At 45.6% G+C, this 28,000-nt stretch overlaps 2 protein-coding genes across 5 annotated transcripts in view; both read left to right on the forward strand.

The window, feature by feature from the left end:
* pacs1 (phosphofurin acidic cluster sorting protein 1) overlaps window positions 1–7,347 on the forward strand; it is a 72,537-nt gene extending 65,190 nt beyond the window's left edge. For both annotated transcript variants that reach the window (XM_075451660.1, XM_075451661.1), the window contains exons 20-24: window positions 10–52; window positions 130–271; window positions 506–744; window positions 2,957–3,076; window positions 3,163–7,347. In XM_075451660.1, coding sequence (XP_075307775.1) covers window positions 10–52; window positions 130–271; window positions 506–744; window positions 2,957–3,076; window positions 3,163–3,281 — 663 coding nt within the window. In that variant the 3' untranslated portion in view covers window positions 3,282–7,347. The remainder of the gene's footprint in view (window positions 1–9; window positions 53–129; window positions 272–505; window positions 745–2,956; window positions 3,077–3,162) is intronic.
* A 1,061-nt stretch (window positions 7,348–8,408) lies between these two features.
* Window positions 8,409–27,996, forward strand: klc2 (kinesin light chain 2). 3 transcript variants are annotated; one of them, XM_075451385.1, is made up of 14 exons: window positions 8,409–8,585; window positions 15,140–15,385; window positions 16,265–16,598; window positions 18,246–18,477; window positions 18,565–18,754; window positions 18,841–19,014; window positions 21,158–21,257; window positions 22,102–22,151; window positions 22,640–22,707; window positions 23,541–23,649; window positions 23,881–24,027; window positions 24,801–24,925; window positions 25,339–25,396; window positions 25,483–27,996. In XM_075451385.1, the coding sequence occupies exons 2-14, from the start codon at window positions 15,158–15,160 to the stop codon at window positions 25,564–25,566; spliced, it is 1,899 nt and encodes a 632-aa protein (XP_075307500.1). In that variant the 5' UTR covers window positions 8,409–8,585; window positions 15,140–15,157; the 3' UTR covers window positions 25,567–27,996. The 3 variants fall into 3 exon arrangements, with proteins under 3 accessions (XP_075307500.1, XP_075307499.1, XP_075307501.1); XM_075451384.1 differs by lacking the exon at window positions 8,409–8,585 and adding an exon at window positions 9,524–9,629; XM_075451386.1 differs by lacking the exon at window positions 8,409–8,585 and adding an exon at window positions 9,524–9,629 and having other exon boundaries at window positions 18,261–18,477.
* The last annotated feature ends 4 nt before the right edge of the window (window positions 27,997–28,000 follow it).

Genomic DNA, 28,000 nt, shown 5'->3' on the forward strand with positions numbered 1-28,000 from the left:
GTTTTCCAGGTTGTGAAGGTCGGTCTCATCGAGTCTGGCAGCTCCCCGACAGGTGAGCGTTCGGAGAAGGTTTCGCCTTCACACCGAGAGGATCCAACTTTAACAATGTTCCCTCCGTTTATTTTCCAGGAGATCCAGAGGAGGGCGTGGCCGTGAGCTTGGCCGTACCCTCCACGTCTCCTCCGTCCCACGGCTCCCCCACGGGGATGATCAAAGAGGCAGCGACACCCCCGTCCTCCCCCTCTATGGGCAGCGTCCTCACAGCCCAAGGGTGAGACTTCAGAGCAGCTTCCTTCTTTTTCTGCCTGGAGTTTAAACTTCCTTCAGTGACCTACAGATGGAAAAGTTTCTCTCTGACAGCAGCTCGTCTCATTAAGTCTTTATTTCACCTTTTGTGTATTTGCTGTTGGAAAAACAAATGTGAAATCCATCTTTTTTTTAGTCAGTTTGGAGCCTGAACAGTAGTTGTCAGAGTGCTGTTAGAAAAGTTGTTTTCTGTCCACAGGAGCCCCAGCATGTCTCACGGCGTGGACGCCATCGGCCTTCAGGTGGACTACTGGCTCGCCTCGCTGGCGGAGAAGCGGCGGGAGGGCGAGCGGCGTGACACGGGCTGCAAGAACACGCTGAAGAGCGACTTCCGCTCGCTGCAGGTCAGCAGGCTTCCAGGAGGGGGCGGCAGCGATCCACAGACCCAGGTCAGCACCATGGCCATGACTGTGGTCACCAAGGAGAAGAACAAGAAAGGTGAGCTGATGATCAGTGCACATTTTATTCATATCAAATTCAACCGTTTTTAGAAAATATTCTTTCTTTAAACATAATATGTTGACCCAGGACCAAGGATCCGACATTAATCTTTAAAATGCATGAAATCTGCACGGTATCTTTTAATTTATCTGGACTGTTGCTTGTTTTTAATCATTTAAATTATTTTATTTGTTTCTCTTTATATTCTTTTATGCATTTTAATGCTTCTTCCACTCCCTGCTGCAACGCTTTTATTTTATATGAAGCACTTTGAATTGTTTTGTACATGAAATGTGCTACACAAATAAATTTGATTTGATTTGATAAAATGCAGACACTTCGTACCACTTTCTCAGTTAAAAAGGAAGTTTTATGGGCTCGGGGCAAAGCTCTGCTGCAGGGACATTAGGTGGAGACTTCTGATGTCTTTCATGGGAACAAGTGAACGAGTAGCTCAGGTGGAAAGTACAAAAACTGATATGTGTGTGCTTTACTCGAGCATTTCCAGTCCTAATTCATCACATTTTAGTGGAAAATCCCTGAATCTGCCTGTTGAAACTGAGGCTTCAACACAAAATGTTCATATGAAACATTGTGAAGTGTTTTGCTGCAGACTCGACTCCACGTGGATGTTGTGTATTAAGCTGTGATAACATTGAGGGGAAGAAAAAACAGGGTGGAGACAGGAAATGGGTTTGACTCACACAGGTAGCATAAAAGTAGCATTAGCGCCGGTATAACAGACGGTCATTGCTCTCATGAGTAGCCCCACATGGCCCTCAGGACACCCACTGCTACTCATATTTCAGTGTGATACATAACGTCTTATTGTGCAGGAAATAAACCGTGTCGCACAGCTTCTTCCCCCCCCATGTGGCTCATCTCTCACAGCCATAATCTCTTTCTTTCATTAAAACTTTCCAAAAGTTTCCCAAAGCACCTGCAGTCTGTTGTACAGTTTGAAAAATAACCGTCTGTTTGAGTCACAGTTCAGTCGGGGTGGCGTCGGTATGACCCTGCAGCCTGTAACTAAGGCTCATCTTTTCTGGTATTCCACCTAAACATGCAGGCTCTGTGCTAAGAAATGTTATTATACTTCCACAGAAAGCGTGTATAAACGAGCCTCTGGCCCGTTCGCATCTATAAGAATCTCCTAAATTCAGGCTTGTCCTCTCGTCAGGGATCCAGTCTTTACTCTGGTTGTCCTTAAACTTTCTAAAATTCAACGAGAATAAGACAGAAGTGATGGCGTTTGGTCCCAGTGGGCCCCTCGGTGCGATACAGGAAGCCAACAGTCACAAACTTTTGTTTTAAGATGGACGGGGATTTTAAATTGGACCGGCAAATTTGTGCAGCAGTGAAGTCCAGCTTTTTTTTAATCTTAGGCAGCTGAAGGTGAAGCCCTTTGAAACAGTGATCCACGCCTTCATCACATCGCGGCTGGATTACTGCGATGCTCTTTATCTTTGAGTCAGCCAGTCCTCCCTCGCACGTCTCCAGTTAGTCCAAAATGCTGCCGCTCGCCTCCTAACTGGAACACCTAAGAGGGAGCACATTACTCCCATTTCAGCCTCCCTCCACCGGCTGCCTGTGCATTTTAGAGTCCATTTTAAGATTCTTTTATTTGTTTTTAAATCTTTTAAACCTCTCTGAGCTGCTCCATCCTTCCTCTCCTGCCGGGTGCCTCAGGTCAGCTGCTCCTGGAGGCACAGAGGGCCAAACGGAGGCTCAGAGGAGACGGAGCCTTTTCCTCTGCTGGTCCTAAACTGTGGAACGACCTCCTGTTTCACATCAGACAAACCCCTTCACTGCCCATTTTTAAAACCCATTTTTATTCCCTGGTTTTTAACCCAGCATGAGACTCTGTTTCTGTTATTTTTTATTATTGTTTTTAAATTGTTCTCATGTTTTATGCCTTATACTTCGTGCTGTTATTCATGTTCAGCACTTTGTTTCAGCCACGGCTGTTTTAAAGGGCTTTATAAATAAAGTTGAGTTGAGTCCTTTTTCGGCCTCTGATTTTCTCATTAACCTGAGATCTGGACCTCTAACTGACCGAGTGCTCCAACAAACCTTCTGTAGGACGGTCATTAAATGTTGTTTAAATTAGAGATCTGTTGCTCTGAAGCTTGTCGTACCCCCGTTACACACATGTGCCCACTCTGGTTGACCTTTGTCTCACTTTCATGTCCCTCTTCCCCCCCGTCAGTTCCCACCATCTTCCTGGGAAAGAAGCCCAGAGAGAAGGACGTGGACTCTAAGAGCCAGATCATCGAAGGCATCAGCCGGCTCATCTGCTCCACCAAGCAGCAGCAGACCATCCTGAAAGGTAACCGCACCTCCGGAGACGCCTCGTTTAGTCTCTTTGTTTGGCTTTTCTTCCCCTCACTCAGTACCTGCCGTGTCTCCCTCCAGTGTCCATCGATGGCGTGGAGTGGAACGACGTTAAGTTCTTCCAGCTGGCTGCGCAGTGGCCCACTCACGTCAAATACCTGCCTGTTGGACTCTTTGGCTACAGCAAGCCCCCCTCGTAGGGCTGAGCTCCCTTCAGCCTCTCCGACCCTCCACCTGACCTCCTACTCTCCTCATTCCTGTCTCACCTGTGCACAGATCCCACCTGCCAGAGCCTGCAGAGCCTGCAGAGCAAGCGGCCGTTTCCTCTTTTAAATTCCACTATAACCACAGTCACCTTATTACAGTCCAGAGAGGAGGAGGAGACGGGTGGTGGGGGGGTGCAGCACCGTTACTAGTCACTTTAATGCCCCTTTTTGTGCTTCTGAGTGTGCATGCACACGTGAATGTACAGTAAATGTGTGTGTGTGTGTGTGCGAGCGAGTGTTTACAAGGGGATTACAGCACAAGTTTATTAGCTAACTGCCATTTATGTTTCTGTTCTAAGGAATGCAACAGCATGTAAAAAACTAACCCGTTTCAAGCCCTTAAAGTCTAACCGTCTGCGTTTTGGCCCCTTCCGAGACCCGATCCACACGTGCATGCTCCAAACTAACCAACACACACGTGCACACGCACGCACACGCCGCGCTGATGTGCCAGAAACGGTAACTTCAGTTTGCATGAGCAGGTTCACACTCAAAACTCTGAAAATACGGTCAGATTAAAGGCCGACGTGGACGGAGTTTCTACAAGCTCACCCGTTTGTGTACTTTTTAATTTAAAGGGCTTCCATGTAAACATTTATTTCTGTTCTTAACAAGTCATTTGGATGTTTAATGCCAATCAAAAAAAAAAAAGAAACAAAGTATATACATAAAGGCGAAGCGTGTGTTTTTTGAAGAATTGTGCTCTCGTGAAAAAGCTGTAAAACCTTCCTTTTGGAGCCGTTTTGTGATGCATTTAGTCTGTGTTATTGCATCATTTATCTTCATTTGCTCCTGTTCTGATGACACAGGGACCGTTTGGGTGATTGCAGCTGGTAAAATGTAGATTAACCCACTTCACAGCGACTAAATATGCAACCGGACACAACAAAATGCATGTTCAAAAGGTCCAGAACTGATTAGAGAAGCGCTTTTCTTTCCACGAGCATCTTTAATATGAGAATTATGCACATAAAGCACAAAACGGTCGCCTGCCGGCTTCAAAACTTTCACTTTATTGGCAGCGAGCTGGCAGCCCTGATCCAAATTGAAAGTCTCTGATCATTCCTACTTTCCCTGAGACTTAACGGCCATTTTGTGTGGGGGGGAAAGAACCCCAACGTATTTGGGTTTATTTTCTTATTTCGGCGTGTTTGCCACATGCTTTCTGTAGGATATCGTGAGGTGATTAGTGAGTGTGCAGTAACAGGTAAAAGTGCGTGTATGTGATAAACAAATCAGTGTAACGTGGTCGGAAACGTAAAAATATCACCAAATTATGATGAAAACTTTTATATTCTGTGACGGGGGGGCATGTGGTTGTCATTTGTGTGTGTGTGTGTGTGTGTGTGTGTGTGTGTGCGTTGATGATGTGGTCATTATCAATATCACTGATAATCAGATTAGGGCTGCAGTGGTCGTCCTGTTCACTTTGGAGTCTGACACAAGGCAAATGCAACAAAAGGAAAAACTAAACCTCAAACTAAGATCAGGAATCATTCGAATGAACCCTTTCAGCATATTTAATTATTTAAGGCGGACTGATTTGTTCTAATCGTCCTTAAAAGAAGCCTGTGCCGCTCTGCCTTGTGTCGCCTGCATTGTAACACTCTCCATCGCCACTGAAGTATTATAAAAATAGTTTTTTTTTTTAATAGTGTTAAAGCCAATGTCTTTATTTGAATGGTCTCTGTCAGTCTGAGAATAGATTTGGGAGTTTTCTTCCCGTGTTGATGTTGCAGTGTTACAGTTGTGATGTCAGCAGCACGTCTCGTTGTTCAGCACCTGTGACGTAAAGTTTTCCCGCTCGAAGCTCTCTGCGCGGCTAACGGCTAAAAGCTAACAGCTAACGGCCTCTCGGTCACCGCCGGGCAAACGCCCAGCTGATTGAGCTCTGAGCAATTCCAAAAAAAATAAAAAATCTGAATGTACTCGATTTAGTTTACATGTGCTGTTTAGCATTTAAATGCCAAGAGTTTGTAGGTTTTTTTTAAAAAATAAACGTTCCACAGCAGATGATTTCAAGACCGCACCACAAGCTTATCTTAAAATGTTGGGGGTTTAGGGATAAAAGGGAAAATAGGCAGCCTTAAAACATGCAGATTTTTCTCTTGTTGACGACCAGTGAAGGGCTTGTTGGACGGACTGACTGACGGCCTCCTCTCAGAAGCCGAATGTCAGTGAGCGTTGATGAACTCTGTAGTTTGACACAGAGGGCTCAAACTGAACTTAAACTGGTGGTTTCATTCCAAATTAGCTTATAAAGTACAGACACACTAAGATAATGTATTTCTTGTGACAAAAGATAACTACACTTGAAGATATTTGCCATAAAAAAACAACTTGATGCAGACAAATGGCCGACTATTTCCCTCCATTTACTTCATTAGCGGGAGTTAGCGTTAGCATATTTTAGGAATTAGCAGCTACGGCGCGTTAATGGAAACAAGCCTTGAGTACAATTTTTTTGTTTTTTTTGTGTAATATGTCGATTTTAAAGGATTGCTTCTCCGAATTTTTATACAAACGCTTGAAAAGGGAAGTTTATGAAATGTGAGGCGAGTTGACTGCAGTAAAAAAAAAAAAACACCACCACCAGACTGTGGCTCCTCTCAGCTCTGCAGTTAGCATCCTTAAGCTAATTGTTGTGAAAGCTAGTCATTTGTTAGTCAATAAATGACTAGCTGGTGAGCTAATGAGCTGAAACAGCTAAAAACAGAGGGTGGCTTTATATCTGCCAGATGTTTTCCAACAAGTTCACCATGAATAATTCTCCAAAAATGAATCTCAATGTGTCAGCGACGTGCTCAAATTACTTCTACTGCCCCCAAGTGTCCATTAAATTCTAGTTGAGGTAATCTGTAGGTGAACCAAGGTGATTCTGCTCAACCCAAACCTTCAACAACACGCACTCCAGCAGCCGTTTGCCAAATCGTTCACTGCTTTTTAAAGTAAGTGACGTGTTTTTTTCCAGTGTGCTTCATCCTGACAGGGTATTCGCATTTGTAAATTTGGGAAAAAAAGCTCCAAAATTTCTACATTTGGAATGAAACCTTCAACATTTTACTTTGCTTCGCAACTGCGGAACGTCCCGTGGTGAGAAACAGCTGCTGCTCGCTCAACAAGCTCTTTGCCTTGTGATGCTGTTGGATTTTCTATCACTCCTGAGGCCCTCTTCTGTCGTTTTTTTTCTCGATGATTAAAGTTGGAAATATTCCCGTAGAATAGAGGCGTTACAAGTAGTCACTGTCGAAAGCAAAATGAGACCAAATTGTGATGATATTGAATAATATTTGTAGGTTTTTGGGGTACTGAGAACTGAAAACATACCAACAAAAAAAAAAAAGTGATCCTTGTTCTAACGTCATCATTTCAAATTAGACACATTTCCTTACCGAAGACTCTGGCTGTTCTGTGTGTCTTCACGTCGTTGCCGTGCGTTTTTTTTACCCGTGTGTGTTCGTGACGATGGTTCCTCCGTCTGTGGTTAGAGATCAAAAGCTGTTCGGCCCATCAATCATCTCTGTCAGCAGTGTCTTTTCTCTCCGCCCGTCCTCAGAAATGCGTCCCTTCTGTTGATGAGCGAGTCTTCTTCAGGCCTCCACAAGCTCGCCGTCCCCGTTCCCCACAGCTCGTAGACGGGCCACCGGTCCCCAGAGGAACGGGGCTCGCTGGTTAAAGCAGCAGACGACCCGAGCTTGTGGAGTTGTGGAAAGTATTTTTGCACATGCCATTTTTCTTCAGCAGCGTTTTTTTTTTTCTTCTTTTTTTGTTTTTGCCTTCTGCCTATAAAAGTTATCATAAACTATTCTGCTTGTACATATCAGATAGTACTTGTTATATTGTACTCTAGTTCTATTTTGTTGTTTTTTTTCTTAATTTGACATGTTTTGTAGTACTGCTTTTTCATGATCGCGTTAGTCAATGGGACAGATGTGGGGTGAACAGTGGAAGTGTTCATTGTTTCATTTGTTTTTTAAAATAAAAATATTCCTGATTTGTAGCACCGTCTCCTGTTTTCAGAATATATGTGTGTGTGTGTGTGTGTGCGCGCTTCTTTTTCTCAGATATCAGATAAACGAATAGGAGGGGCAGCAAGAAAAATGAAAAGTGTAAAGAATGACCCTTCCAAAACAAGTAAAACAAGCGGAATATCACCACAAATGTGCAACTGTTTACACAAAGGCAAGGCAATTTTATTTATAGAGCACAATTCGTACACAAGGTAATTCAAAGTGCTTTACAGCTACATAAAATCATTAAAAAAAAATAAAACCATTAAAAATAATCATTAATTAATTTAAAAGTGAAGACTGCAGATAAAATACTTTCAGGTGTCATATGCACAGCAAAGCAGCTATAAATGTTTGGATGTACTAATCCTGTTCACACACAGACAAATCAATTGAGTCATAATGTCGCTGAGTGAATTATATCCGAGATAAAAGGCTAAAAACGTGAAAACCTTAAAAAGTGCACATGATGCATGTGAAGCAGATCGTGCAGATTAGATAAATGTCCGGCCTACCAGGATCCTGTCCTCTTCTTCTTGTTGCTCATGTGGATGGAGGCCGCTGACGTCATCAATCAAAGAGCACAAGCGCAGCAAGAGGCTTCTCGTCTTATTTCCTGGTTTATGAGAGGCCTTTGATTTGATTTTTTTCATCCGTTTCTGTTGGCGATAGCCCTCAGGGTCAAAGCCACATCAGTCCCGAAAACAACAGGTTAAAGTCAGGTTTATTTTTTTTAAATATAAAGTGAAAGTTTCACTTGAGAAACTTCGAACACAACCGAACAGCCGTTATCCGTTAACGTGTTGTCGAAAAAATGCCTACAAAGTCATGTTTTATTAGTTTTTTTTAATGAATACATACTTATATTCTATATTATATTCAAATATAGTTTAAAATTTTAAACGGTAACTGTTTTAGAGTCATACCAGAACAAAAAATAATCAGAAATCACAGGTCACCGGACAAGTTAGCTACACGCATGCGCTGTAGGGTTTCCCCGCCCCTACTCGGAAAAGTCAAGAATCATCTCGATGTTTTACCCAATCTTTGATTTAGCGGTTTGGGAAAACTGCCATTTTCGTCTCCCAGCTGTCACGGTGGACGGTGAAAGCGCATCTTCGAAAAAACCTTTTCCTTTTTTTTTCCCGAATGAAGGTACAGTCGGTGAATGTCAACGAGGAGGACTCGTTTCTAAGAGCATAAATCCCGCCCTGCTCCAGTAGTCGGGGTAAGTTAAGGTCAAAAAGTTACCAGCTCACCGAAGCGACCGTTTGTTTAGTTACAGATTTAATTTGTGGTTGTAATCGCATTAAAGTGAGCCCGGTGGTGTGGCAGCTATTTCGGTTTACCTCCTCACGAAGTAACTTGCCTCGTGAAGGCAGATAACTTCCGGCTTCTCTTCAAAATAAAACGAACGACGGTTTTAGGCCAACGTTTAGCCCATTTTTTTAAAGTAACACCAGGGGCGGAGCAGTGATTTTAAATGTGGGGGTGTTCCGGGGGGGACATGAGCGCCACATCAAGCCCATAGACACTACGCTGAAGTTGGCATCCAATTTGCAAATTAAATGGATGGGCATAAAGGGCCATTTCACTGCATTTTTTTGCATTTTGATCGCCTAAACTAGATCCTGTATGGAAACTACAATAGTTACCCTGCTCAAATCTGGATTTAATTATTCTAAAGAGGCTGTAGATTCCTTAAAACCTTGTTTGGGATTTGTGAAACCTTTTTCTGATTTGTAAAAATGAAGAACACGGCCATTTTACTGCATTTTTTGCATTTTGATCGCCCTAAACTAGATCCTGTATGGAAACTACAATTGTTACACTGCTCAAATCTGGATGGAATTATTCTAAAGAGGCTATAGATTCCTTAAAACCTTGTTTGGGATTTGTGAAACCTTTTTCTGATTTGTAAAAATGCAGAACAGGGCCATTTTACTGCATTTTTTTGCATTTTGATCGCCCTAAACTGGGTCCTGTATGGAAACTACAATAGTTGCACTGCTCAAATCTGGATGGAATTATTCTAAAGAGGGTACAGAGTCTTTAAAACACATTTTATGATTTGTTAAAACTTTATTTGGTCATTGAAAATTCAAAAAGGGGAATTCATCTTGCTGTAAAGGGCTTTTATTTTGAAAAGCGCCACCGGAACTGGCTGCAGCTCTCGGTGTTTGACGCAGGTCTCTCCGGAGCATCACAATATTGTCCTGCCGCTGCTGCTTTGTCCCAAACGCGGAGAGCATCGCATCTGTCTTCGATGAAGGTAACAAAGATCTGTCGCTGTTAAATAGATCAGATACATTTCAGGTTTTTAAACGTTACTGGGATTAACGGGTTGTTGTTGTTGTTTTTTAGCGATCCAAAAGCCGACATCTGCAAATGTTTGATCCGCAGTCCACAAATGCTGCGACTGAAATGTCGCTTTTTTGTTTAATATTGGCTTTGTAACACATCCATGTTTAATAAGAAGTGTACAGCCTTGTAACTACTGTAACATATTAACTCATAAATTGTGCATCTTGGTGTTGTCGTACATTGGAGATCGGGCCTGCACTGTTTACAAACCGCTTGCGGGTCGGAACCAGAGCCAATGCTTTTTTTCTGTTATTTGAGAAGTTATTGAACGCTGATCATTCGGGTTGTGAGTTACCGCCTCGTCCTTGTGGGTCACCTCCGTTGATCTTGCTGCCCAGCCAAACGGCGCCTCCCCCCCGGCCGCAGGCCTCCACCATCCACCGGCTCCTGTCTTAATTTGTGCCTTAAAATGGCTCCGTCAAAGATACGCAGACCAGCCTAAAGGGTGATCTCGGGACGCTGCTTTATGGCTTTGGACAACTTAGATGTGCTCTTGTGTTTGTAAACGAAGGGACTGAGGGGGGGGAAACGTGAGTATTGGTGCATTGCAGTGAGTGAATGAGGCGGATGGGAGGGGGGGAGGCAGACAGACACCGAGGGGAGGAGGAGGAGGAGGAGGACAGGTGCGTGTTTATCATCAAAGCTGAAAAAGTGAAGGGAAGCCACGATGTTGCATCCTCTGTCCTCCTCCTGCTGGAGTTGTTCCAGATGCTGCTGGTGCATTCCTGTGTTTGTGCTGTAGTCTGTCAGGACACAGCTGGGATGTTGCCTTTTATTGTCCCTTGCAGGTTAGTTTAGCTGCATTAGCACACGCGCCTGCTACCTTTCTGCAGGACTCTCCCTTTGTATTCGTCTTCACACCAGCATGCATCCACTGTAAAGCTGTGCAAACTTTACCGTCAGTAGATCCTCACGACTGTGCAGTCAGCGGATTCTTTGAATCAAATCAAATTTATTTATAGAGCACATTTCATGTACAAACAATTCAAAGTGCGTTACATAAAATAAAAGCATTGCAGCGGGGAGTGGAAGAAGCATTAAAATACAAAAAAGAATATAAAGAGAAACAAATAAAAGCATTGAAGCATTTATGCGGTTATACAAACGCAGAGGTGGTGAAAAACTGCCGTGGAAATTGTGCATTTAAGATTGATCCAGCTGTTTTTAATGGAGTTCCATTTAAATTAATGATTAGAAGTGATTGTGTTCGTTTAATAACAGTGTTCACAGTTCATTTGAATGAAGACTCTCTGAGTTTGACATGAAAAGTTGTCCCTGTCGGCTCTGGGAAAGATTCGTTGTTATTTGGTGAGTTATTAATGACATGATTAGTTATTATTTACATTCTTTATGTGTGAGTTTCCCCTCTGGGTGACTTTGATGCTGTTTTATGTTAATGTTAATGTTTTAAGCTCATTCTGATTGTTGAGCTTATCAGACATTGTTATGATTGGTTGGCAGTTGTTCTGAATGAACTTGTGGGGCTTTTTCTGCTCTCTTTCCTTTCTCTGTGACATGCTGACATGCTCCTCGGATGTTTGATTTGCTCATCGTGCCTTCCGCCGCCTCTCCCTCTCCTTTTGCCGGGGGTTAGATCCACTGAGCGACCGGTTTCTCCCTTTAATTGGATTTCCCAGCACACCGACAGATGCCGTGTTGGTTTTTAAGCTGGCAGCGATCCTCCTGGGAGTAATCTAAATCTGCTTTAACTACGGCAAAGTAATGCATCCTCTCATCCCCACCCAGGTGGCCCGTTACACAATGAAGGAACTTGTTCAACCTCTTTGAAATCGTACACAAAGAGAGAAAAGAAAGCTTCCACTCGCTGCCCAGCCGGCTGCTCTCATGTTTCACATGCGCTGCCCTTTTATTCACTTTGGTTATTTGCTCTATCGTCTCCTTTACTTTCCTGTTTCCTCGCCCACCTCTCTATCGTCTCCTTTGCTTTCCTGTTTCCTCGCCCACCTCTCTATCGTCTCCTTTGCTTTCCTGTTTCCTCGCCCACCTCTCTATCGCCTCCTTTACTTTCCTGTTTCCTCGCCCACCTCTCTATCGTCTCCTTTGCTTTCCTGTTTCCTCGCCCCCCTCTCTATCGTCTCCTTTGCTTTCCTGTTTCCTCGCCCACCTCTCTATCGCCTCCTTTGCTTTCCTGTTTCCTCGCCCACCTCTCTATCGTCTCCTTTGCTTTCCTGTTTCCTCGCCCCCCTCTCTATCGCCTCCTTTGCTTTCCTGTTTCCTCGCCCACCTCTCTATCGCCTCCTTTGCTTTCCTGTTTCCTCGCCCACCTCTCTATCGTCTCCTTTGCTTTCCTGTTTCCTCGCCCACCTCTCTATCGCCTCCTTTGCTTTCCTGTTTCCTCGCCCCCCTCTCTATCGCCTCCTTTGCTTTCCTGTTTCCTCGCCCCCCTCTCTATCGTCTCCTTTGCTTTCCTGTTTCCTCGCCCCCCTCTCTATCGTCTCCTTTGCTTTCCTGTTTCCTCGCCCACCTCTCTATCGTCTCCTTTGCTTTCCTGTTTCCTCTCCCACCTCTCTATCGTCTCCTTTAATTTCCTGTTTCCTCGCCCCCCTCTCTATCGTCTCCTTTAATTTCCTGTTTCCTCTCCCACCTCTCTATCGTCTCCTTTGCTTTCCTGTTTCCTCGCCCACATCTCTATCGTCTCCTTTGCTTTCCTGTTTCCTCGCCCACCTCTCTATCGCCTCCTTTGCTTTCCTGTTTCCTCGCCCCCCTCTCTATCGTCTCCTTTGCTTTCCTGTTTCCTCGCCCCCCTCTCTATCGTCTCCTTTGCTTTCCTGTTTCCTCGCCCACCTCTCTATCGTCTCCTTTACTTTCCTGTTTCCTCGCCCACCTCTCTATCGTCTCCTTTGCTTTCCTGTTTCCTCGCCCCCCTCTCTATCGTCTCCTTTGCTTTCCTGTTTCCTCGCCCCCCTCTCTATCGTCTCCTTTGCTTTCCTGTTTCCTCGCCCACCTCTCTATCGTCTCCTTTGCTTTCCTGTTTCCTCGCCCACCTCTCTATCGTCTCCTTTGCTTTCCTGTTTCCTCGCCCACCTCTCTATCGTCTCCTTTGCTTTCCTGTTTCCTCGCCCACCTCTCTATCGTCTCCTTTGCTTTCCTGTTTCCTCGCCCCCCTCTCTATCGTCTCCTTTGCTTTCCTGTTTCCTCGCCCCCCTCTCTATCGTCTCCTTTGCTTTCCTGTTTCCTCGCCCACCTCTCTATCGTCTCCTTTGCTTTCCTGTTTCCTCGCCCACCTCTCTATCGCCTCCTTTACTTTCCTGTTTCCTCGCCCACCTCTCTATCGTCTCCTTTGCTTTCCTGTTTCCTCGCCCCCCTCTCTATCGCCTCCTTTGCTTTCCTGTTTCCTCGCCCCCCTCTCTATCGCCTCCTTTGCTTTCCTGTTTCCTCGCCCACCTCTCTATCGTCTCCTTTGCTTTCCTGTTTCCTCGCCCACCTCTCTATCGCCTCCTTTGCTTTCCTGTTTCCTCGCCCCCCTCTCTATCGTCTCCTTTGCTTTCCTGTTTCCTCGCCCCCCTCTCTATCGTCTCCTTTGCTTTCCTGTTTCCTCGCCCCCCTCTCTATCGTCTCCTTTGCTTTCCTGTTTCCTCGCCCACCTCTCTATCGTCTCCTTTGCTTTCCTGTTTCCTCTCCCACCTCTCTATCGTCTCCTTTAATTTCCTGTTTCCTCGCCCCCCTCTCTATCGTCTCCTTTAATTTCCTGTTTCCTCTCCCACCTCTCTATCGTCTCCTTTGCTTTCCTGTTTCCTCGCCCACATCTCTATCGTCTCCTTTGCTTTCCTGTTTCCTCGCCCACCTCTCTATCGTCTCCTTTGCTTTCCTGTTTCCTCTCCCACCTCTCTATCGTCTCCTTTAATTTCCTGTTTCCTCGCCCCCCTCTCTATCGTCTCCTTTAATTTCCTGTTTCCTCTCCCACCTCTCTATCGTCTCCTTTGCTTTCCTGTTTCCTCGCCCACATCTCTATCGTCTCCTTTGCTTTCCTGTTTCCTCGCCCACCTCTCTATCGTCTCCTTTGCTTTCCTGTTTCCTCGCCCCCCTCTCTATCGCCTCCTTTGCTTTCCTGTTTCCTCGCCCACCTCTCTATCGCCTCCTTTGCTTTCCTGTTTCCTCGCCCACCTCTCTATCGTCTCCTTTGCTTTCCTGTTTCCTCGCCCACCTCTCTATCGCCTCCTTTGCTTTCCTGTTTCCTCGCCCCCCTCTCTATCGTCTCCTTTGCTTTCCTGTTTCCTCGCCCCCCTCTCTATCGTCTCCTTTGCTTTCCTGTTTCCTCGCCCCCCTCTCTATCGTCTCCTTTGCTTTCCTGTTTCCTCGCCCACCTCTCTATCGTCTCCTTTGCTTTCCTGTTTCCTCTCCCACCTCTCTATCGTCTCCTTTAATTTCCTGTTTCCTCGCCCCCCTCTCTATCGTCTCCTTTAATTTCCTGTTTCCTCTCCCACCTCTCTATCGTCTCCTTTGCTTTCCTGTTTCCTCGCCCACATCTCTATCGTCTCCTTTGCTTTCCTGTTTCCTCGCCCACCTCTCTATCGTCTCCTTTGCTTTCCTGTTTCCTCGCCCACCTCTCTATCGTCTCCTTTGCTTTCCTGTTTCCTCGCCCACCTCTCTATCGTCTCCTTTGCTTTCCTGTTTCCTCGCCCACCTCTCTATCGTCTCCTTTGCTTTCCTGTTTCCTCGCCCACCTCTCTATCGTCTCCTTTGCTTTCCTGTTTCCTCGCCCACCTCTCTATCGTCTCCTTTGCTTTCCTGTTTCCTCACCCACCTCTCTATCGTCTCCTTTGCTTTCCTGTTTCCTCGCCCACCTCTCTATCGTCTCCTTTGCTTTCCTGTTTCCTCGCCCACCTCTCCATCGTCTCCTTTGCTTTCATGTTTCCTCGCCCCCCTCTCTATCGTCTCCTTTGCTTTCCTGTTTCCTCGCCCACCTCTCTATCGTCTCCTTTGCTTTCCTGTTTCCTCGCCCACCTCTCTATCGTCTCCTTTACTTTCCTGTTTCCTCGCCCACCTCTCTATCGTCTCCTTTGCTTTCCTGTTTCCTCTCCCACCTCTCTATCGTCTCCTTTGCTTTCCTGTTTCCTCTCCCACCTCTCTATCGTCTCCTTTGCTTTCCTGTTTCCTCGCCCACCTCTCTATCGTCTCCTTTGCTTTCCTGTTTCCTCGCCCACCTCTCTATCGTCTCCTTTGCTTTCCTGTTTCCTCGCCCACCTCTTTGTCGTCTCCTTTGCTTTCCTGTTTCCTCGCCCACCTCTCTATCGTCTCCTTTACTTTCCTGTTTCCTCGCCCACCTCTCTATCGTCTCCTTTACTTTCCTGTTTCCTCGCCCACCTCTCTATCGTCTCCTTTACTTTCCTGTTTCCTCGCCCACCTCTCTATCGTCTCCTCGAAGCTCACGGAGTGTTTTTGTTTCCTCTCCCTCAGTGTGCATGAAGCCAGGCGATGTCCACCATGGTGTACCCACGTGAAGAAGCCCTGGAGCGACTGAGCCAGGATGAGATCGTCTTGAACACCAAGGCCGTCATGCAGGGCCTGGAGACGCTGCGCGGCGAGCACACCCAGCTCCTCAACTCGCTGCTGGACTGCACTCAGCCCCCGGTGGCGCAGGAGAAGTCCGGGCTGCTCCGCAAGAGTCTGGAAGCCATCGAGCTGGGACTGGGAGAGGCGCAGGTGACTTTGAGCGTCACATAAATCGGGCCAAGAATGATTTGTCAATAAATCCTTCAGTAAATATCTTCAGAATACTACTAAGTGTATAACTGGAAAGTTTGGTGTTAGAAATTTGTATGTTTAAAAATGCAAATTAGGCATTATCTCATTAAAAATGCGCAAATTTGCATATATTTCCGGAAGATAGATCTGAACATATGATAAAGCCAGGTGCAAAATTCTTTTTTTCATTTTGTTTACACACAAAATGAAAAGAATATTACAGAGGGATTTCAGGATATCTGCTTTCATTTCCTAGGAAATCAAAATATACTGCCCATAAAAAAAAAAACATTGATTTCTGCCATATTTTTTCATTATAATGTCACATAAATCAGGCCAGGAATGATTTATCAACAAATCCTTCTGTAAATATCTTCAGAAAACTGCTCAGCGTATAACTGGAGAGTTTGGTGTTAGTAGGTGCTCCATAGTCTGACATATTGATACTGGAAAAATACAAAAAACTGATTTTGACAAAACGGCATTTAAAGAATTAAATAGGGGAATTTAATACATTTATATTGGAAACAATTTTTCAAAACCAGAATAAATGCTCAGGCCCTTAGTAATACTAATATAGAATAAAATAATCTTATTAATAAAGAATACAAGCACAATACAATAAAAGATCGCATATCAGTTCATTGAGACGAGCGACATGTATGACCAGCCGCCGTCATTAACTCCCCTCGGTTTCCTAACGACAGTTTACAGATGGTTCATCGGCTAATCGATTTTCTTTTACTGCATGAAAAATCCCTGTTTTTACCCGCCGTGTCTCGCCTTAAGCAAAGATTTCATCTTAGTGCTTCAGGATTTGAATTCTCTCCCTCCCAGGTCATCATCGCCCTGTCGAGCCACCTGAGCGCCGTGGAGTCGGAGAAGCAGAAGCTGCGCGCTCAGGTGCGCCGGCTCTGCCAGGAGAACCAGTGGCTCCGGGACGAGCTGGCGGGGACTCAGCACAAGCTGCAGTGCAGCGAGCAGAGCGTCGCTCAGCTGGAGGAGGAGAAGAAGCACCTGGAGTTCATGAACCAGATCAAGAAGTTCGACGACGACGTCTCCCCGTCGGAGGAGAAGAACCAGAGCGCCGGCGCCGGCGGAAGTGGAGGCGGAGACTCTTCAAAGGACAGCCTGGATGACCTGTTCCCCAATGATGATGACCAGGGGCCAGGTAGGACAGCAGCCGCTGCTTTTAAAGGGATAGTTCGCCTCTTTTGACATGAAGCTGGATAACATCCCATATCAGCAACATCATTTATGAACATTTTCTTACCCCCTGCTGCGTCCTGTGAGCAGAGTTCCAGCCTCGTTTTGGTGTTGACGAAGGTAGTCCGGCTAGTTGGCTGGGGTTTAAAAAATAAAGCGTTTTGCTTCTCAAAACAATATGCGTTCTAAAGAGTAAAACATTTGCATCACAAAATCGTTCTCCAGGAAAAAGTCAGACCTCACAATCGCTTGGACCTATTTTCTCTCCCTTCGTATCACTGCCTGCTGCAGACAGCCCCCTCTCTCTCTGCCCCTGCTTCCTGTCTCTCTCCGACTGTCCTATCATTAAAGGCATAAAAAGCCCCAAAAATATATTAAATAAATAAATAATATTGCTAATATGGAATGTCATACAGCTTCATGTCAAAAGAGGCGAACTATCCCTTTAACACGATGGTACACAGACTCTGTGTTTAAACTCCTTTTTGATTTTTGTCTCTTTGGAGCAGAAAGTTTGAAAAGATGTAAAATGAAATGAGTAAACAGTTTGCAGAGGAGTTAAAACCGACTTTCAGGCATTTATCTCCATTTATTTCGGCTCTTTGATAACAGAGGCTGTTATTTAGGTTAAAACCTTTTTTAATAGAGGGATCTCTATCTGAACTAAAACTGAGCCAATCACTCCCGCAGAGGTCTGAGAGCAGAGCCGGCAGATCAGTGCTATTTTTACGCCAACGTATGGAGTGTCCAAACAGTCGTGTCTTTCAGTAACGGATGTGTTCAGGGCTGCCCGGAAGCCTGGACATAAAGACTCGTTTACAAGTCTGAGGGCGGCGCTGCTTTCCTGTGAATGGCTCCTGCTGTGAGGGGCAAACTGCAGCTCAGTTACTCTGTGCAGGACATGGAAAAGAAGTCGTATTCGTGTGTAAAACAAGCTCCGCTTTCCTCTTCTGCAGCAAGTAACAAACAAGTTTGATAAACAAGGCTTTAGCAGACATGTTTTCTGTAGGGGTGTGCAAAATAATCGTCATGACGATGCATCACGATTGTAATTTTCACGATCTGCTGCATCGATTCTTGACGCCAAGTATCGATTTTTATTTTATTTTTTTGGGGGGGCTTTTTATGCCTTTAACAATAGGACACATGCAATTGATGCATTTTGCTGCAAGGGATGTTTGCAATATTTATTTTATTTTTTTTATAGTTTTATAAAGCCTATGCACTTTTTTTTGTCTGTACTGATCATCCCTATTTTGTTATTTTAAGTTTTATAAATCCTATACACTTTTTGTGATGAGTGTGTCCAGTAATATTTGTTTTAATGGCAATACCTCCAAAAGTTGTTTCAATAAATACAGTTATGAATTGATTTGCTTTGAGTTATGTATCAATTGAAGACACTATCCAGATCATACACAGCCAGTCAGCCACTGGTAATGGCTGTTTTTTTTTTTTAAGTATGTTCATTGAAAATATCGCGATGCATCGCAATAATTCAAGTATCGTGATGCATCGTGATAGTATCGCATCGTGGCATGTGAATCGTGATTCGAATCGAATCGTGACTTCTTTGCCAATACCCACCCCTAGTTTTCTGTGTGTTTAACAGCGACCTCTCTTAAAGCCCAACCCAGCGGAGAGGTGGCGGCCCAGCAGGGGGGCTACGAGATCCCGGCCCGCCTCAGGACGCTGCACAACCTGGTGATCCAGTACGCCTCCCAGGGGAGGTACGAGGTGGCCGTGCCGCTGTGCAAACAAGCCTTGGAGGACCTGGAGAAGACGTCCGGACACGACCACCCTGACGTGGCCACCATGCTGAACATCCTGGCCTTGGTGTACAGGTGTGGGACACCTCGGGCGGTTATTTCACGTGCTGCACTCGACCGGCTCGTTCGGTTTCTAACGGTTTCTTTCGTTCCGTCCTCTAGGGACCAGAACAAATACAAAGAAGCTGCTCACCTCCTGAATGACGCCCTGGCCATCAGGGAGAAGACGCTGGGGAAGGACCACCCCGCGGTGGCTGCAACCCTCAACAACCTGGCTGTTCTGTACGGCAAGAGGGGCAAACACAGGGAGGCCGAGCCCCTCTGCAAGCGAGCCCTGGAGATCAGAGAGAAGGTGCGGCTCCACATCCCTGAATGTTTACCTGCAGCCCGATGCAAATGGCCGCGCAGCAAATGCACTTAAGTTTGTTTGCGTTCCAGGTGCTGGGGCGGTACCATCCAGACGTGGCAAAGCAGCTGAATAACCTGGCCCTGCTCTGCCAGAACCAGGGCAAGTACGAGGAGGTGGAGTACTACTACCTGCGAGCCCTGGAGATCTACGAGTCGAAGCTGGGAGCGGACGACCCCAACGTGGCCAAGACCAAAAACAACCTGGTGAGTAGGGGCAAGAACCTGGCGACACGATGCGTATCACGATACAGGGGCAACGATACGATATATTGCGATACTGTAGGAACAAAGATATATTCAGTTTCTTTGTGGTCATCTATGTGACGTGCTGTAACGGTGCGTTCAGACCGGAATTGTTCGCGCGACGTGATTACATACAAAGTCAATGCAAAGACGCGGATTCGAGCCGGCGGCGCGAATGAGGCGAATGCCGCCGCGCGAGTGACAAGATGCGAATTCGCGCGAGTTCAGAAAATCCAACTTTGGCGAAATATTCGCGTCAGACAGCCTATCAGCGCTGAGGTTCTGGACGACAGTGACGTGGAGACAGATGGACAGGCGCTCCGCAGCTGAAATGGAGCGCCTGTAGTTGGTGTCCTGCCGAGAGATCACGGCACCGATCCTCTCGAGCAGGTCATCAAACTGGGTCCTGGTGAGCCTGAAATACCGCTGGAAGCGGCCGTCATCCAGACGCAACTCCTGGAGAAGGCGGTGAAATTATCCGAGCTGAATGCGCCTCCGGATGATGTCACTGACCCAGACACGACGGCGTGTGCGTTTCAGACGAATCTCGGACTGCCACAGCAGGTACAAGGACGCGATGGTACTTATATCAGCCATGGTTGATGAGAGAATGAAATGATTCCCCTTGAGCGAAAATTTGCTCGTTTTTTTTTTTTGTACTAGCGCGAATAGCGAGTAAATTTAATTACACCCGCGGCAAAACTCGCGCGAGTAAAACGCACCCTAAAGGCTGAGTTATACTTCTTTTAACTGCCCTTGCGCTTGGGTCTTGCGCTTGTGTTAATGGCTCGAGACGTTTATGCTTCATTTAGCTTTGCCGGCGCTTGCGTGTGCTGCTTGGCGATTCACCGCCAGGACAGTAGGTGGAGCAGCGGGTTTTTTCAATGACAAGCCTACTACGATGAAAGGAAATTCACCGCCAGGAGCTCTTCGGCAAGTCTCTCTTCGAGTGGATTCATCATAGACATAATATATATAAAATATTATGTCTATGGGATTCATGCTTCTTCTTCTTCTTCTTCGCTTTCTACCTTGGCGTTTGAAAACAGCGGTCTTTTATTAGGGGATGAAACCGGAAGATCAACACGCCGCCGGATGTGATGTAGATAGTGGCTTGTGCTCGCGTCCAGAGTGGCTACTCTATAGCTCTGCTCGCGTCTTGCGTGAAGTTTAGAAAATTGAGGTGACACACGCAAGCACGCAAGGCTTAACCAGGCTTAAGAGTTACATACGATTCAGTGGCCCTCGAAGTCCAAGCGTCGCATGCCAAAGGGAGTCCAGCACCGTCGCTTTGACTTCTGTCCGTGATGTGTTGTCGGGAAGGGACGATGTAACGGGGCTCCGGTGTTGTCATCATATTACGGAATCCCTCATTCACCTTGTATTTTTGAAAAGTTAACATCTTGAATAGTTCGTTGAGCAGGATCCACTCGTTTCACGTTAGCCTGTAATGCTACATTGTCGTGGTGTCTCGCCACATGTGCTCGCAAATTTGTAGTATTGCCCGAGTCCTCGACTCTGGCGTTGCAGAGTTTGCACACCGCATGGCTCTTAACTGCCTTCCTTTGTTTTGGACCCAAAATATGCCCAAACATCAGCTTTAAAAGCTGCTGGAGCCTCTCGTCCTCATCCATCGCCGGTGAACTGTTATATGTTTTTGTGAGAACTGATCTCGCAGGATTTCATTGTTCCTTTGGCACGGAGGACATAATGACTGCTGCCAACTAGTGGCCGGAGGTTTAATTGCAACACAAAAATGAACAAACACCGTGAATATTTGCATGTTAATTGTTTATAAAAAAAATCGATACAGTGTCGTTGAATATCGATACGGTATCGTCAAATAAAATATCGCGATTTTGTCAAATAAAATATCTTGATATCGTCAAATGAAATATCGCAATATCGTCAAATAAAATATCGCAATATCGTCAAATAAAATATCGCAATATCGTCAAATAAAATATCGCGATATCGTCAAATAAAATAATGCGATATTTAAGTGTATCGATATTTTCTTACACCCCTACTGGTGAGGGCTGAATTCACCGCATGCCTCACGTTTTAGAGTCCCACTGGCCTGATTCATGCTGTTTCTCCTCAGGCCACGTGCTACCTGAAGCAGGGGAAGTTCAAAGACGCCGAGGTCCTGTACAAAGAGATCCTGACCAGGGCGCACGAGAAGGAGTTCGGATCTGTCAACAGTGAGTAAAGCCGACAGTCGAACAGCCCGCAGAGAGGTGGGACAGTGCAGGCAGGGGCAGGATGTAGACTCCCATCTGTAGCCTGTAAAATCTTTAATAACAAAGATTAAATAATCAGCTGTTACATCATCATGTGCAATATTAACCTCAGCACCTCGGGCCGTGTTCAGTTGAGTATCATGTGCAATATATTTCATGTAATGTCACGTTTTTATGCAGCATTATTTTCCCTTTTCATTGTTCTTGTTATCGTGTAGAGTTGCCTTTATTATCACCTGCTTGTCTCTGCATTCCTCACCTGGTTACACGCAGCCTCTCAGCAGCACTCTCCATGTAAACTGCCGTTATTTTGCTTTACTTTGTACTTAATGTATCTCACTTCTGCTCCCGAGGCTCTTATTTTTATACTTTGTTGTTTTCTGTATATTGTTGCTGTAAATTTGGAGCCACCTGGCAGAATAATCTCCTTGGGATTAATAAAGTTTTATCTAATCTCACCTCATCTCATCTGAATCATGTTTGCCACGTTTCTGACTCCCGCCCGCCGCTCCTCGGACGGTTTCCTGCTGGGCTCGAGCTTCAGGCTCGCCCTGATCCGTGCGCTACCCCGAGCTCTCTGAGGATTATTCTGTGATGCTGAGGCGTGTGACGCAGCTTAATGTCCATGTTTCCCTCCCGCCTGTCGTGCTGAGGCACAAGAAAGGGCCTAAGCGGGCGTTTGATGGGTAGCAGCCACGCTTTTATATCAAAATAACCTGATTATCCGGACACGGAGCTTCGGGATCCTTGTGTTCTGAACATGATGGCAGCGTGGTTTTCTCTCTCTTTTGTGCTCTTTTTGCAGACGACAACAAACCGATCTGGATGCACGCGGAGGAAAGGGAGGAGAGTAAGGTCAGTGCTTGACCTCGGTTGACCTTTAATCTTCCCGCTCTCATTGGCTGGCGGGCCCCACATTACACAAACGGGGTCGTTTTAACTCACTGTTCACTGGGCTCGTATTTCATTATCATTTCACTCCGGAGTCCAGACTAAACATGGAGAAGCAGCATTTAGCTGTTATGCTCCAAACAAGTGGAACAAGTTAAAGACATTTCTGTTCTCATGTGTCTATGCATGAAATATCTTTTAACTTATCTAGACTGTTGACTGTTTTTAAATTCATTTAAATTATTTTATTTGTTTCTCTTTATATTCTTTTATGTATTTTTAATGCTTCTTACACTCCCTGCTGCAATGCTTTTATTTTATGTGAAGCACTTTGAATTGTTTGTACATGAAATGTGCTATATAAATAAATTTGATTTGATTTGATTGTGTGGTTCATCCTGCTCCCTGCTGAGTTTCCTCTGAATCACCCTCTCTGTCGCTGTCTCTCTCAGGGCAAACGCAAGGACGCCGGGGTTTATTTTGAGTATGGGAGCTGGTACAAGGCCTGCAAGGTGGACAGGTGAGTCAGACATAAACAGTCGTCCAGCGCACATACACTTATTTACTTTGTCAGGGCAGGAGAAGTCCTTCTGAAGGCATTATCTTCTGTAATGGGGGAGATAAAACACTCTTTAACCCTTTAACTCCTGCAGATCTGTGTTTCTGAGGATGAAAACATGGAGGAAGCTCTCTGTTTGCTGTCCACATGTACTTTGTAGATCTTTACAGCCACTCCCCTGAAGAATGAAGCGTGTGGGAACTTAGCTGCAGCTTCTCGTAAAAACAAAGCAGGACTTCTCGTTGTCTTTTCTGTTTTTTAACTGATACTTAAAAAGACAATAAAACAACGACAAGATTTCAACTGGAGATAGAAACGTTTTTTTCTCTAACAGAACCTTGACCTATTCTCAACTGACATATAAACAAAGAAACGCCCCCTTGTGGTCTAAACATGTAACACCACATACAAGAATAAATCAAATCAGGTTTAGAAATAACTGTTCTTTTAATACTATCTATATGATATTTAAACTAAATCTGAATGTGAATAATAACGACTAAAGATACAACATCGTGAGTTTTTCCTCTCATCTCGCCCTTATTATCAGGGAGGTGTTGATGCTTTTTGAGGCTGTCGTTTCCTGCAGCAGAATTCATTTTAAAGAACTCATTTTATCTGATATCGCAGGTCCTTACAGCATCATAAGAGAGTTTAAGCTCTTCAGCTTTATGAAAGGAGGAACAGGGCTGAGTGTTTAAATCCTGTTTGTTAAGTTGGTTCCATCTGACATCTGACTGCTCAGTGCGCTCCACTGCAGGTTTATTTATTCAGCCTGTTTTCTTTTTTAACAGCCCAACCGTGAACACAACCCTCAAAAGCCTGGGAGCGTTGTACCGTCGCCAAGGGAAACTGGAGGCGGCAGAAACGCTGGAGGAGTGCGCCAGCAAGTCGCGCAAACAGGTAGAGAGCGAACGTCTGAAAGACTCACCGCTCTGAGATGAGTTCTCTGGGACAGGCTCCCCAGCTGTGATTTACAGGCTCCTAAACTGTGTCAAAGTCACTGAAAATCACACAACAAGCTGGTGTTTTCCCACTTTAAGATGGGACGCAGGCTGGGTGGGATGTTTCTGCATCCCAAGCTGCGCTTTTCCCCTTCATTTGTTCAGTTTTTCTCTCTGCTGTGGTTCTCAGGGCATCGATGCCATCAACCAGAGCAAGGTGGTGGAGCTGCTGAAGGACGGAGCGGCTGGAGGCGGCGATAGACGGCACAGCGGAGCCAACGGCCCGGGGGGGCCGCGGGGGGAGGGCGAGGGAGACGACTCCTCTGAGTGGAACGGGGTAGGTTCCCTTTATCGTTCTTAACCTTCAACAAAACCTGTCACACGGCTTTAAAAAGGATGGAATTATTCATGTAGAAATAGAGATGCACCGATTGCAAAGGTTTTTAAGGAGGTCTGACCTGCCAAAACCGTTTTTTCCAATATCGATTTCCTATCTAAGAAATAATTATAATCATATAATAGACACTATATGCCAAATTTAATACAGGTACCCTTCTCCCAGACAACATTCTGCTTATATACTGTAACTGCAATTACAACCACAACTAGTGGTAGGCTATATGCTATCATAGCCCCCCTTTTCAAGAATAAAACATCACAAATAAGAAATAGAGTGAGAGTTTCAACAGTGCCTCCTGAGCAGATTTATTTTTTCCTCCTTATATTCGCTAAACAAACCCAGGTGCTTCTTTTCCAAGTGGCGTGTTAAGTTTGTTGTTCCAAATGTCGCGGCTTACTTTACAAACGGCGTGTTTTGGGTCGTCCTGGCACAAAGTGAAATAAGTCCAAATCAGTGACATGTTTTCTTCCTGAGTCTTGCTAGTTTTTAGCTGTTTTGCTCTGAGCTGCTACATGCGGATCAGTTTGATCAGCCGAAACACGGAAATTACGACAGTGACCGGCCGGTCACAGATTGGATATAAAACCGGCTTTTTTAATCGGCGGCCGATTGATCGGTGCATCTCTACGTATAAATCATGAAAGCAATGGGCCACGAAGAGGAATGCTTCATGCTTAATGTTGCCATAAAGCCTTTTGTCTGGTCCTCAGGACGGTAACGGGTCCCTGCAGCGCAGCGGCTCGCTCGGGAAGCTCCGTGACGCTCTGCGAAGGAGCAGCGAGATGCTGGTGAAGAAGCTGCAGGGCAGCGGGCCTCAAGAGCCCCGCAACCCAGGGTGAGATCATTACCTCAGGGGCGTCAGTCAGGAGCGACTCAGAAGCTGGGGGGTTGCTTTACCTTGGAAAACAATTCAATTAGGTTCAGATCAACAGATGTGGATGTTATGAGGCTCAATCCAGTGAATCTTTGGCTTTTTACCTGATTAAAAGACGTATTTTTCCCTGTTTTTTTCCCACAAAAACGCAGTACAACAGCTCCCCTTTTAGCCATATTTGTACTGCTCGGTTCCCTTCTCTTCTGCAGAGTCCTACAGCTGCCATGCAAACGTAGGTTTGGACACTGAATAACTCGGGTGTGGAGTCTGCTGATCCTGAAAATCCAGAATTCAGTATTTTAAAGATGATTCGTGATGTTTTACACGGTGACCTGCACGTGTTTAAAGCTCATTGTTTGTATTTCGCTGCACAGAATGAAGAGAGCAAGTTCCCTGAACTATCTCAACAAGAGCACCGAGGAAACCGCACAGGTACAACTGCTTCATCCCCGCTTCATTCAGCACAACGATGAGGTGTATCGCCAGCTCACGCTTAACTTGAACTGCTCTGTTTTCAGGATGCCAACTCCGGCCTCTCGGACTCCAGGGGATTAAGCGCCAGCAACGTGGATCTAACCAGACGCAGCTCCCTGATTGGCTAGTCCGAAACGGGAGGCGGTGGCCTGCGGAGGCGAGCTGGCCCGGCGAGGAGAGGCTGTTTGCGCCCCGGTTCGACCAAACACCCGCAGCATATTTTTTAAAAGACACTGAAAAAAGGCGTCGCCACACTTGATGTCACGGCCGCTTCGCTGTACAAACCGCCGCCAACGTGAATATTTACGTTTAGGAGCATGCTGCTTACTAGAAAGCGGAGCGCAGCGCAGTAGCAAAGCAACGCAGACACTCGACCCGCTTTCAGTCCACAGAGTCGCGCTGCACTTCGTATATCTCACAGGTAGCATGAAGTCTCTTCTGACGCCAACCGTCCGTCCTGGATGTTAAAGATTAAACAAAAAAAAGGTGCGATCAGTTAGAAATGTAGAGAGAAAGCAGAGATACAGCCAGAAAAACATCCACACTAACCATCACAACCTCACTTTTTGCCTTTTTTATGTACATACAGTTTTAAATTATTTGACATTTCATCCTCTGTACATAGTGCACTTTGATTTTTCTCCTTTGTTTACACTTCTGTGGGTTAAAGAGGGTCCGAACTGGAAGAAAAACACTACATATGTGAGAGGAAGTGACGGAAAGATGAGGAGGAAGCACAGAAATGGGCACTTGGTTCACCCTGCGAATGAGAACATGAAGAAATGACCTTCAGACGACCGTGTTTCAGTCTGAAGGTGAAGAAGCAGAACCGGACGCTCAGTCTGAGGGATGCTGTTGGATTAATCACGTTAGCAGGTTTAAAGTTATTTCTGCAGAGCCGACGCAGGGCGTCAGCCTCCGTTTGTCGACCGTCATCGACGCCGTTCCTCCTCTCCGTTCTCCCACACGTATCATTGCTGCGTCTTTATCATTTTGTAGAGAAGAGTCGTGTTTTTTTAACGCTGATGAGGGGCGGATTCCCTCAGAGGAGCATCCATCCTCTGGGAAGTTTTTACGTTAAAGTTCCAGGTGATCTGAATGTGGCTTTTAATGGGAGGTCCGGTGGCATTTACGCTGGATTTGGTGCGTCGTGCTCACCGAATGTACGCGAGTGACCTCACATCCTCAGCTTATAAGGCTTTTTTTCTGTAGCTTTTAATTCTTCTGCCAACCCTGACGATGGAAGAAAGTTAACTAAAGTATCAGTTTCCACACGCCCGATTAAACCGAGCTGAGATCGGCTTTGATGACGTCGCTCTGAGTCTAAAAAGTGCAAAATATCCCATCAGCCTCTGAATGTGCAGACTGGGGTTTGAATTGTAATGAAGAAAATGCACATTGTGATGGAAAGAGGGAGGCGCATGAAGGAGCTTTAAGTGTTCACAGCAAATAATGTACAGACTCATCTGCGTGTTGGACACATGATCACATGGTGTCGCCGTGTAAATACGAGTTAAACCTTCATCCGTAGCTGCAAAGCTCTCTGGGTATAAACATCTCGGTCCTTTAGCTCTCTGGGTATAAACATCTCGTTCCTTTAGCTCTCTGGGTATAAACATCTCGGTCCTTTAGCTCTCTGGGTATAAACATCTCGTTCCTTTAGCTCTCTGGGTATAAACATCTCGGTCTTTTAGCTCTCTGGGTATAAACATCTCGGTCCTTTAGCTCTCTGGGTATAAACATCTCGGTCCTTTAGCTCTCTGAGTATAAACATCTCGGTCCTTTAGCTCTCTGGGTATAAACATCTCGTTCCTTTAGCTCTCTGGGTATAAACATCTCGGTCCTTTAGCTCTCTGGGTATAAACATCTCGGTCCTTTAGCTCTCTGGGTATAAACATCTCGGTCCTTTAGCTCTCTGGGTATAAACATCTCGGTCCTTTAGCTCTCTGGGTATAAACATCTCGGTCCTTTAGCTCTCTGAGTATAAACATCTCGGTCCTTTAGCTCTCTGGGTATAAACATCTCGTTCCTTTAGCTCTCTGGGTATAAACATCTCGGTCCTTTAGCTCTCTGAGTATAAACATCTCGGTCCTTTAGCTCTCTGGGTATAAACATCTCGGTCCTTTAGCTCTCTGAGTATAAACATCTCGGTCCTTTAGCTCTCTGAGTATAAACATCTCGTTCCTTTAGCTCTCTGGGTATAAACATCTCGGTCCTTTAGCTCTCTGGGTATAAACATCTCGGTCCTTTGCTGTATTAGTGTCACACACTTGTCTGTGCTCCTCTGTAGATAGCTGGAAACCCAAGAATAGCAGACTCCATAATAATATAACACAATGTTTTGGGATTGTAAGAGCCGGATAAAACGTCTGAAGGTGTAAATATTTATCCCAGATCCCAAAGCTTCAGAGATTCCAGATATTTATCTTCCCGTAGCCACGGATGGGAAGCGTTGCTTTGAGGTTCTTGTACTTGTTCTTGATGGATCTGAATGTGACGGGTTCAGCCCGACGTGTATTTTATCCAAGGTTCAATAAAGACAAATTCCACTTTTCAAACTGA

This window comes from Odontesthes bonariensis, chromosome 19 (genome assembly GCF_027942865.1).
Source record: "Odontesthes bonariensis isolate fOdoBon6 chromosome 19, fOdoBon6.hap1, whole genome shotgun sequence".
NCBI lineage: Eukaryota > Metazoa > Chordata > Actinopteri > Atheriniformes > Atherinopsidae > Odontesthes > Odontesthes bonariensis.